Below are 12,228 nucleotides of genomic sequence, written 5' to 3' on the forward strand. Positions count from 1 at the left end.
AGTACCTAATAATTCTTGACACAGTAGCATTTTCCAATTTTTTTCCAGAAAAGTTGCTTCAGCTCCCCCAGTCTTGATTGAGGCCACTGGTGGATCAGAAACTTTCAAGGATTCTCAGTTTGACTGAAGTTTATGTGTTTTTTTGTTTTTTTTTAAGATTTTTTTTTAATACTTTGATGCCTGCATTGTGGCATCTCTATTAACAAGCCTTGCAGATCCTGATGTAGGGAAGCTTCCCATACAGTATGTCAATGCTAGCAAATTTCCATAGTGGGCTTGGCATTTTCAAGATGATGTGAGGTGCTACACTTGACATAAGCATAATATTTGTTCAAAAAACATCCCAAAATCTTTATTTGTTATTCATGCCCCCTTGTGCTGCTCCTTTTGGCAAACTGTGTTCAATTATTTTTCAGCAACAGCTTTCATTGGACCACTTTTGTATAAGGTCCACATTTTTAATTGTAAATAAATTTGTTGCCTTAGCTGTGCATCATTAGCTAGTGCCTGTACTATATGGATACACAATTTTGGAAGATACTTTGTTTTGCACAGACTTACAGTTGGTCCAAATGTTCTTGATTTTTATATGCTATAGGGGATGTTTCATGGCCTTGGATTATTTTGAAACTCTTCAACTGATTAGTGTTTCTCATACCTGGACCACAAGCTGAACTAATCAATTATAAGACTTATTAAAGACAGACCCATTTTAGTTGAATTCTTATAATAAAATACTTCAATACTGAACAGGTGGTCTTCATCCTTTAATTATAAGTCTTTTAAATAAATAATGCAATCTTAAGTCTATATGGGATTAAATTAATAAAAGCAAAGTGAATAGCCGACATTCATCTGACACACTTAGATAGAAAGTACATCAGGTCATCCCACAAGCACAAATTACAGTCTACTACCAAAAATTAGTGAGCTGTTAAAGTAGGCAGGTATGAAATTAGTTTATTTTTAGTTTTATGTGATATATAATAGCAGGTGTTCTATACCCCCAGGGAAGCATAAATGGCCTTAAGGAAGCTAAAGGAAAAAATTCAAAAACTGGAGCTGTCTCAGCAGAGATACGTAACCAGGTCCATTTAGTAATCATTAATCACCCAAGTTTGCTGGTAGCGAGTGATAAGATGTACATTTGTTAGGAATTAAACATAGAAAGTTGTATCCAATTTCATTCATAATCTCATCATTACAAATTATTACTTAATTTAACTGTTCCCCACTATAGTTATCAAATGCAGAAAATGATACTCGTCTTCCTAGCCTTCTGGCATTACACAAGGCTTTCTCTGTCAATGCAGAAGAACTGAACTGCAGAGCTATTTTGATTATGGCTGTTGTTCGATTAAAAAATAGTTAATCACACAATTAAAATGCAACAACAATGACACTAATACACAATTTCATGGAGTGCACAGAGTTCATCTGTCTGTAACTTTAGTGAGCCACGGAAATGAAACTCATTCATTCGGTTTCTATAACTCGTTTGATTTTAATTGTTCTCATCAAGTTATTCTTTGCACTTTGATGAACTACTGTATCTATGAAAAGATGTGTACAAAAATACAGGAAGGATTATGTCCCTTATCAGTTCAATACGGTATTTTATGTTCCTTATTATAAGTAACAGATGGCAACTCTGCTGCAGTGTGTGGACAATTATTCTTCCTCTAATAGTATGACCTATGTCAAGCATGTGCACATACAGGACAGCTGAAGGGCTCTAGTAACTGTAATTCTACTACCACTCCAGGGATTGCTGTTGTCCTAATGCCTTTGTTCATCATCCCTTTACAGACTGGATGACTTATGGCAATAACACCTGACGCCACTTCTAGTGTCCATCCACTTGGAAACGCATCAACCTGCATGAAGGACTGAAAACCGGAAGCTTCGCCATCTTTTAAGACTTTTTTCAGGCAAAGTCTTTAACAACTTTCTGAGTATTTCGTTTTTGAAAATCGTTTAGTTATAAGGGATCACCAGGCTGGTTCTCTATTATTTCTTGTCTTCCTCTTACACCTACACCTACTACTACTGTTAAATTGCTTCATTACCACTGCTTCATTAACATGTCAAATTAACTGTATTAAATTAACGCATTTAGAGGGCTGTGTTAAAAAATGCAATTGCAGAAGTTTTTAACACATTAATTGCACATGTTAACGGTGATTAATCTGTTTCTTTGTGACTGATGCTACCATTCCTTTTGGATTTCTATTGTTTATCTCCATTTTGTTGTCTCATTTCAGTTGATCATTAGGGTAAGAAACATCGTTGTTTTAAGTGATTTTATGAATTTGTTGGAATAAGCAAGATGGAGACTCATGTCACTATAAATATACTGTTAAGTGCATGCTTCTTTAAGGTTGTGAAAAAAGTGAACTTATTGTAGTGTATAAAAGTTGACTGCAAAGATGCTTCAGTTTTCCTTCAGCATCTCAAAGGCACAGGTTAACCAGCAACCCTAAATGGATCTGGCAAGGGTGACTGCAGGCAAGCAAGTCCGGGGAGAATTTCTGCATTATATCGAGTGCTGCCAGGATGAGCTCCAGCTCACAAAGATTAAACAGTGTTTTGTAAAATAAAGAAAGAATGTTTTTAATGCTCTCTGTTGCCCTTAACATTATATGTTCTTGACTGTAAATTAAATTATTACTACAATTTTAAAAAATAACAAAACATAGAATTGTTACTTAATCCAAGTCTGGATGATTAGAATCACACAGATCGCTTCTTTGAACAATATACAGTTAAGTCCATAAATATTTGGACAGAGACAACTTTTTTCTAATTTTGGTTCTGTACATTACCACAATGAATTTTAAATGAAACAACTCAGATGCTGCTGAAGTGCAGACTTTCAGCTTTAATCCAGTGGGGTGAACAAAACGATTGCATAAAAATATGAGGCAATTAAAGCATTTTTTTAACACAATCCCTTCATTTCAGGGGCTCAAAAGTAATTGGACAAATTAAATAACTGGAAATAAAATGTTCATTTCTAATACTTGGTTGAAAACCCTTTGCTGGTAATGACAGCCTGAAGTCTTGAACTCATGGACATCACCAGATGCTGGGTTTCCTCCCTTTTAATGCTCCGCCAGGCCTTTACTGCAGTGGCTTTCAGTTGCTGTTTGTTTGTGGGCCTTTCTGTCTGAAGTTTAGTCTTCAACAAGTGAAATGCTAGTCTAGCCTTTCTATTCTTGAGGCTTATGAGTGGCTTGCACCTTGCAGTGCACCCTCTGTATTTACTTTCATGCAGTCTTCTCTTTATGGTAGACATGGATATCGATACGCCTACCCCCTGGACAGTGTTGTTCACTTGGATGGCTGTTGTGAAGGGGTCTCTCTTCACCATGGAAATGATTCTGCGATCATCCACCACTGTTGTCTTCCGTGGACGTTCAGGTCTTTTTGCGTTGCTGAATTCACCAGTGCTTGCTTTCTCTCTCAGGATGTACCAAACTGTAGATTTTGCCACTCGTAATATTGTAGCAATTTATCGGGTGGGTTTTTTCTGTTTTCGCAGCTTAAGGATGGCTTCTTTCACCTGCATGGAGAGCTCCTTTGACCGCATGTTGTCTGTTCACAGGAAAATCTTCCACATGCAAGTACCACACCTCAAATCAATTCCAGGCCTTTTATCTGTGTAATTGATAATGACATAACACCTGCCCATGAAATAGCCTTTGAGTCAATTGTCCAATTACTTTTGAGCCCCTGAAATGAAGGGATTGTGTTCAAAAAATGCTTTAGTTGCCTCGCATTTTTATGCAATCATTTTGTTCACCCCACTGAATTAAAGTTGAAAGTCTGCACTTCAACTCCATCTGAGTTGTTTCATTTAAAATTCATTGTGGTAATGTACAGAACCAAAATTAGAAAAAAAGTTGTCTCTGTCTAAATATATATGGACCTAACTGTACATATGATATAAACTACATTCATTTTTTAAAACTTCAGTATGTTCTGAATGAATATAATTAAATACTTCCCTTAAACAGTGGGAAGACTGAATCAAAGTCACTTGAGTACTTGTTTATTTTATCAACCTGTGAGATTTATAACACAAGTTTCAATGGCCACACACATTGAAAAATATGTATATAGTTTTGCAGAGCAGTACAAATAAATATTCTTCCCAAAAACAAAAAAAAAAAAAAAACATTCTAGCTTTAATGAGAACAAATTACTCTGGAAAAAAAACATTTTATTTAATGATGGGAATGCAAAGTCGTCTGTATCCAACTTCAAATTAAATTATCCAAAGTACATATTTGGCATAATCTTGAAAAATGGGGTTTTTGTTTAAATAAAACTATTTTAAATGTCACCAATGTTTAATCAGTGACAGCAAAAAAAAAAAAAGGTTATTCTGTTTCCTCTGTTTAAAGTCCTCACTTTCAGCTCTCTATGTCATGATGATACACTTGGTGTTTTTTCTTTAGATGTACAGCGCATCATACCACTTAATCTCTAATAACATCATTACTATTGCTATGGAGTGGCACAGCCTCACAACAAGGACAGTACCAACCACATCCCAGTGTTCTCCTTGCGTGGAGTTTGAATGTTCTCCTTGTGTCCACCTGGATCTCCTCCAGGTACTCTGGTTTCCTCCCATGGTCTAAAGAATGCCAGTTTAGGTGAATTGGCACTGCTACATTGGCACTTAGTGTGTTTTGTGTTCACCCTGAGACGGGTTAGTGTCCAGTCCATGGATTGCTCCTGCCTTGTGCCTGATTATTGCTGGGTTAAGCCCACAGCCCTAACCTGGATATATGGGTTATGGAAATGGATGAATTATTAATATGATTATAATTATTGGTGGCTGGATTGAAGACTTGACTGAGGGAATAGTGCTCTACTATAAATAAACTGCTCAAAAAAATTAAAGGAACACTTTGAAAACACATCAGATCTCAATGAGAAAAAAAAAATCATGCTGGATATCTATACTAATATGGATGGGATAATGTGTTAGGAACGAAAGGATGCCAAATCATTTGATGGAAATTAAAATTGTCAACCTACAGAGGGCTGAATTCAAAGACACCCTGAAAATCAAAGTGAAAAAATCATGTGGCAGGTTAGTCCATTATACCGAAATTTCATTGCAGTAACTCAAAATCATACTCAGTAGTTTGTATGGCTCCCACGTGCCTATATGCATGCCTGACAATGTCAGGGCATGCTTCTAATGAGACGACGGATGGTGTCCTGGGGGATCTCCTCCCAGATCTGGACCAGGGCATCACTGAGCTCCTGCACAGTCTGAGGTGCAACCTGGTAGCATTGGATGAACCAAAACATAATGTCCCAGAGATGTTTCATTGTATTTAGGTCAGGCGAGCGTGGGGGCCAGTCAATGGCATCAATTCCTTTATCCTCCATTAACTGCCCTGTGGTCAGGGTGAATCTGCTCTCATCTGTGAAAAGCAAAGGGCACCTGTGGTGGACCTGCCAATTCTGGTATTCTATGGCAAATGCCAATCGAGCTCCACGGTGCTGGGCAGTAAGCACAGGGCCCACTAGAGGACGTCAGGCCTCAGGCCACCATCATGAAGTTTCTGATTGTTTGGACAGAGACATTCATACCAGTGGCCTGCTGGATGTCACTTTGTAGGGCTCTAGCAGTGCTCATCCTGTTCCTCTTTGCCCAAAGAAGCAGATACTGGGCCTGCTGATGGGTTAAGGACCTTCTACAGCCCTGTCCAGCTCTCCTAGAGTAACTGCCTGTCTCCTGGAATCTCCTCCGTGCCCTTGAGACTGTGTTGGAAGACAAACCTTCTGGCAATGACGCGTATTGATGTACCATCCTGGAGAAGTTAGACTATCTGTGCAAACTCTATAGGGTCCAGATATCGCCTCATGCTACCAGTAGTGACACTGACCATAGCCAAATGCAAAACTAGTGAAAAAATAGTCAGAAAAGATGAAGAAGGAAAAATGTCAGTGGCCTCCACCTGTTAAACCATTCCTGTTTAGGAGGTTGTCTCATTGTTACCCCTCTAGTGCACCTGTTGTTAATTTCATTAACACCAAAGAAGCTGAAGCGGATTATCAACCCCCTCTGTTACTTAACTGACCAGACCAATATCATAGAAGTTTCACTGACTTGATGCTATACTCTGATTAAAAAGTGTTCCTTTCATTTTTTTGAGCAGTATACAAACCAGCTACAGCAGTAAGGAATAGTCAGTTCAGGTGCTACTGGGATCACTCCATTGTCAATATCAAATACTGCATTTTGCAAATTCGGTTATGAATGTGTACATAAAGAAAATCTATAAACATGAATCACATTCAAAACAGATTTAAGCGGCACCTTAGCAAGAGTTAATATTGGACACCTGATCATCTCTGTGCTTGATATTACCTTGTGACTTTCATTAAGATGTACATGAAGAAAATCAACAAATATTTGACACTTGCAGAACAGAACAAAGATTTATTAGGCCTCTGATCATTATTGTGATTGAAGTGGTACCAAAAACAATAGTGAAGAAGCTGAGAGAACTATACAACGTCATTAACAACGAACTGATACCCTTCCAAAGGGCATAATTGCTGGACATGTGCTACACCATAAGGTTCTTTATTCATTAAGGACCGACTGAGCTGAGCATATGCTGAGAAGTGAGGGAAATAATAATAATCAGCAATAGCATATTATTTATTATTTTATATACACACAAGTATAAAAAGAAACAAACTGTATAAGACATTGGCTGAGTCTAAACAACATGTTGGCAGCAGCAATCTCATTTTTTGGCATAGATGCTCCTAAGAATGAAGAATCGTTTAGAAGTCTTCAGAAGTCTATAATTTGTATTCAGAAATGTAGTAAACAAACGTTGACTTGGTGCATGATTACACGACCTGTGGTGTGAGTCGTGGAATGTGGCTCCCTTAATGAGCCTTCAGATTACATTGTACTTTTTATGACAGTTATTCCAAATTTGCTGAATAGAGTTTTTTGTCAGTTTAAATGTAGTTCTGATAGCGTCCTTTTGTTTACCTTACTAACACTTGATATTCTGGGTCTCAGTTATGATCAAAACATTTTTCCTTATGATACTGTCATAACAATTCTTATTTGGAGATGAGAAGTTTGAATGTAATTTTGAAAAAATGCGGTGAAGTTTTAAAGACCACTACATAAATGATCTTTAATATGTTCCGAGATGCAGACATTCCATTTGCCTTTATCTTATCCTATTTACTGGATCTGGGAAGACATTTAGATTTTAAAATATACAAAAGTAATAAATTGTGAACCAACGATGAGCGAGGGGCAGATGTAAAGCAAATTAAAAATGCAGCTGCATGCAAATTACAAGAATAGAAGAAACAAATTGTGAAAAGAAACTTTAGTATTTATAAAGCTTTTATCATCTGAAGAATCAACTCCAAGGAAAGGTTTTATGTTTTGCCTTTAGTTAAGTACACTTTCCCACACTTCTAATCCAAAATTAGCTGGGGTAAACAGTTTAACCACAGGAACTTTCAGGCTGTATGGCAACATAAAATAAGGAGATGTGCTTTCTATGCTTTCTATCCATCCTCAGAATGCAAATTTGCCAGGGTGTGTACAGTACGTGGCAGTGATCCCAGGGATACTGGCATGAATGAGGACTTCTGACCACATTCTCCTCTCATTTCTGCCAATTCAAATATTAGCCCAACAAAAGACTTCACAATGCATGCAAACAGGCCACAAACAGCAAGATTACTAAACAGTTTTCCTAATCAACCTGCTGTGGCAAAAGACACTACACATTCTGTATGTTGTATGTTGGCCAGAACGATAACTCATTTCTACCGCCTCCTCACCATTCCATAGAATGAGCTACAGTAACCTGGCTAAATCCAACAGATGAGGATAACATAGGCCTAATGTATTTAGGAAAGATAGGAAAAATAAAAATGGTGAGAGTAGGTAAGGGGAAAGTAGATATTTACATAAAGAATTTGAATGTGTGTCTGCTTCAAATACACAATAAGCCACATCTTAGTGAGGATATCTGGATTCAGCTAGAAAACATTAGGGATAGAGATCTGATATTGAGAGCTTGCTAAAGACCCACTGATGCAGATAATAGTGTCAATATGCATTATTTCAATAATGCTACAAAAAGCTAGTTTAGACAGGAAGACTTTACATTAATAGGGGACATTTAATGGCTCAAATATTAACTTGTAAATCTTTAGAAACAGCAGATAACAAAAGAGGAGCTTTTAGAAATAATCAGTGACTGTGTTTATCATAGCATGTTAAAATACCAATCAATGGGAAGCCTGTCTATATTATGTATTTGTAATAATCGGAAAAGGCTTCAGTAGGATCATATCTGAAGTATTTTGTCAGAGCATATATTCAAAAGCTAAAACAATTTAATTTTAATACCGCAAATGTTAAGCAGAGGCAGCCAAGTCTAAAAGAGACAGACTATGGCAAACGTTTAATAATGAAAGTATTTGAAGGGCACTGCAGCAGGTTTAAAAGCACTGTTCAGAAAAAGCTCACCCCAACACAGAGGTGTTATAGAATTAATGAGGACTCTACCGTGGATAATAAAAAGCTAAAAAGAATGTTGCAAAGGAAGAAAAGGCTGTATATGACAACTAGTCTGGCGTTAACCATAAGGCTAATAAGCAAGGAAATAAAATTGTGGAAAATGCCAAAGCTGACACAAAGAGAACAATGGCCAAGGAAGACAAAATGTCAGTGTTAACTGAATGTTCCAAAGTTTGTAAATGCAGTTATGCAGAGCATCTTGGGAGATAACCCAGGAGGACAAGTACTTCTGATACCTACAGGACATTCAAACTCATATAAAAGAAAATGTGGTGTAACAATTTTAAACTTCTTTTAGATATTTTATTTTCCTGTTCATCTCATTTAATTATTTTAAGAATTGTTTTAGGCACTTCATTTGGCTCATCAAAACATCACCCCAGTAAGAAATATCCAGTTTTTCTTAGGTCATGAAACATTTTAATGTTCTGAGACGGTGATTTGTAGCTCAAAGCATGGGTGATATAGCTCTGCAAAATACAGAGAAGGCAAAGCAGATGAAAAGGAGAGAATGCATATGGAACTGTCCTCTACATTTTTTTTTTTTGTTTTTTTTTTTTATTTTGTAATTTATCCCATTTCCCTTGTTTATTCTTTGTATACATTTATTTCCTTGTGTGGCATTTAATTTTGCACTGGTCCCTTTCCTAGTTATTTCAGGTAAGAAAAACTAAAATTTCAAGGTAACGTAGTTATAGTCACTAATCACGACACTACCGATTACCCTACAAATCTATTATAATGTGTTAAGGACTTCCAGTTGTACCCTACAAGCCCTTTGTATTCCACCCGAGTACTTTAGTTCTTTGCTGAGGCATTAGCAAGCTTTCTCTGTTTTTTGTTCAGTGCCTTTTTGTTCTCTCCTCGATTTTCTTTTTCATTGCTTTGTTGTTTTTTTGGCCTATTTTTCAGTTTTCCAGTTTCAAGTCTTCACTCTTTTTCCTGATTTTTCTCTCTTCATTTATGAACTTAATTGATTTAGTGATGGATTTATAACTTTTGCTGAGCATCCTGTTGATAGAATATGTACATTTGTTGTTTCAAATTCTTTATTTCATTTTTTGCTTTAAAATTTGTAAATATTATTGCATTTTACATCTTTGATTTTTATTTACTTAATTTTTACATTTTTAATTTAATAAATTCTCAAGGTTTGATTTATTTGGCCCTGGGGTTTTTGCTGTTCCTCTCTCTCTTATGCAAATTTTCTAGTGATCAGGCCTTTTTTATGGGATGCAGTCTTTATTTGAATTTTTTTTTTTAAGTCTGTAGCATAATAACTATGACATATTTTATTTGTTGTAAATATGTAAACAATTAATACCTTTTATCACTTTTGGAAATCTCTGAAAATAAACATTTGACTAAAACAATTGTAATAGAGCCTTGTGGTGAACTGGTTGACCACCTAGGGTTGGTTCCTGTCTTTCATTGTATGCTTCCTTATCAAATGATGCCAGCATCCTCCAAACCAATGCTTATTATAGACTTTTAAAATCAGATTACTATTCACTGGCACATAACACCATAATATTCTTTCTCCTCAGAAGGGCTGGTCAATAAATGTGGCCATTTAAATTCAATATTCTCTTAATCTCTGGATAAATATTAACCTGTTTAGCTCTACACCTAAGAACAACATACATGGCAATAAACGTAAATCCAAAAAAAAAAAACACACATTTTTCACCCATCACATACAATACTTACCTCGACATGTAAGTCCCTCTTTGCTGATCATCTGTTTGCACACAGAACAATGCTTCCCTTTCTTGAAGGTCTTCAGTCTCAATGTATGAGAATGAACCGCTTCAAGATCCTCCGGCTGTAATAAAAAAAAAAAAGTAAATATGAAAAAAATGCAGGGTTTGAATTGTTATTTCCATCTAAATGTGTGTGCGGTTTATATCTGGCCCCATATGGTTTGCCCATTTTCTTGAGTACCAATTTCTATAAAGTTCTTTACTTTTCTCATCTTTTGCCTTCTGTTACCTATGTATCTTCTTTTCAAACTCTCCTTCCAAGTCTGGACTCTATATAATATTAGTATGAGGATCTTTACTTTGCTCATTTTTGGGCTAGGTCTTCCAAGAGACTTATTGCTTCTGAATCTATGAGCCCTTCACCAACATTGAAGACTACTTAAGAAATTTTTGTCTTAAATGGAAACATAGTCCCACTATTCCCACACGAAGTACATTACTGCCAATCAACAGGCTGGATAGCAATTACTGGCCTTCTGCCCATCCTCCCTAACCTCACTCTTGGGGTGCTGCAATCTATCAACTAGAAGGTATGCTATCATCCATGCAATGCCTTGGATGAATGATAGTATGGATGTTCTAATTTTATGATAGTCTGTCAGGTAGCCCTGCTCCTTGTGAACCTTGGAGAGTACACTGTATGTTATCCGATAGACAAGGATAACAGCATGGAAGCCTATTGCCCCTTCCTGCTGCCTTTATGAGCCTCAGGTATAAACACCACCTTGACACAATGGTACGCTGTTTCTTTGTTGTTGCTGCTGCTGCTGTGAACCTCTGCCTTTTTTCTGAAGGTTATGTGTGGAAATATTCTCTGTTCTGTACCAGCAGAGTGGTACCCTTGAGCCATTCAACTTCTTGCCAACCACCCTCGTACTGTTTAAGTGACTAAAATTCATATTGCAAGTGTGTACATTTTTGTCTTAAAGTTTGCCTTACTGATTTCTGACAATATGTAGTAGGTAATGTCCACAGGTTAAAGCGGAGACAGAATTTCATATTTTACATACTAAATTAATTTGCAGTGGAGCATTTGTATGTATGCATATTATTTCCCAATGATTTAACTATTTATTACATGTTACTAACCCCCCCCCCCTTTTTTTTTATGTATAAACTTTTTTGTCAATCCATGTTACAAGGAACCTCATTTGTGCATGAATGCCTTCTGCTCATTAGGTGCCCCAGCCCTGTGCATAATTACGCAAGTTCAACTACAGCCTAAGGTTTTACCAATGCATAGTCTTTTATCTAAGTATTCAGTCAGTCAGTCATTTTCCAACCCACTATATCCTAACACAGGGTCACGGGGGTCTGCTGGAGCCAATCCCATCCAACACAGGGCACAAGGCAGGAACAAACCCCGGGCAGGGCGCCAGCCCACCTCAGGGAACACACACACACACTAGGGACAATTTAGGATCGCCAATGCTAAGCATTCAGCTCACAGAAAATTCTGTTTTTCAACTTCCATGACATGGTTTCTGCTGAATTATCACTAAAAACTTATTGATTGACTGATCTTCCTATCAGATTTCCCTTTCCTGAAATACTCATTCCACATCTTGGCAAATACAACTCTCTTTTCTTTAATACAAAGCCTATGATATCACTTCCTTATACTATTTATTCAGCTGCTTAGGATTTAACTATTAAGAAATGAAAATTTAGTTTGCTTTTACTTTAACAGTCTGTTTCTTAAAGCCACGCATATTATCTCTCTATTCTTTATTCATTCATTTTCCTATCTATTCTCATATTTTCAGGTTTTATTACATTTCTTAACGTTAACATTATTCAAAGTTATTGTCTAATTTACCTGCAATTTTATACTCTTTAATTTAATATTGTTTTTGTATCAGTATGCTG

The 12,228-nt window shown here is 36.6% G+C and overlaps 2 protein-coding genes across 5 annotated transcripts in view; both read right to left on the minus strand.

The window, feature by feature from the left end:
* tns1b (tensin 1b) overlaps window positions 1-12,228 on the minus strand; it is a 793,111-nt gene that overhangs the window by 464,078 nt on the left and 316,805 nt on the right. For all 4 annotated transcript variants that reach the window (XM_051930510.1, XM_051930508.1, XM_028807574.2 and 1 more), the window contains exon 2: window positions 10,307-10,421. In XM_051930510.1, coding sequence (XP_051786470.1) covers window positions 10,307-10,421 — 115 coding nt within the window. The remainder of the gene's footprint in view (window positions 1-10,306; window positions 10,422-12,228) is intronic.
* Window positions 1-12,228, minus strand: part of zgc:92380 (uncharacterized protein LOC445086 homolog) — a 1,014,629-nt gene that overhangs the window by 248,373 nt on the left and 754,028 nt on the right. The window lies entirely within an intron of this gene.

Source organism: Erpetoichthys calabaricus, chromosome 8 (assembly GCF_900747795.2).
Source record: "Erpetoichthys calabaricus chromosome 8, fErpCal1.3, whole genome shotgun sequence".
Lineage (NCBI taxonomy): Eukaryota > Metazoa > Chordata > Cladistia > Polypteriformes > Polypteridae > Erpetoichthys > Erpetoichthys calabaricus.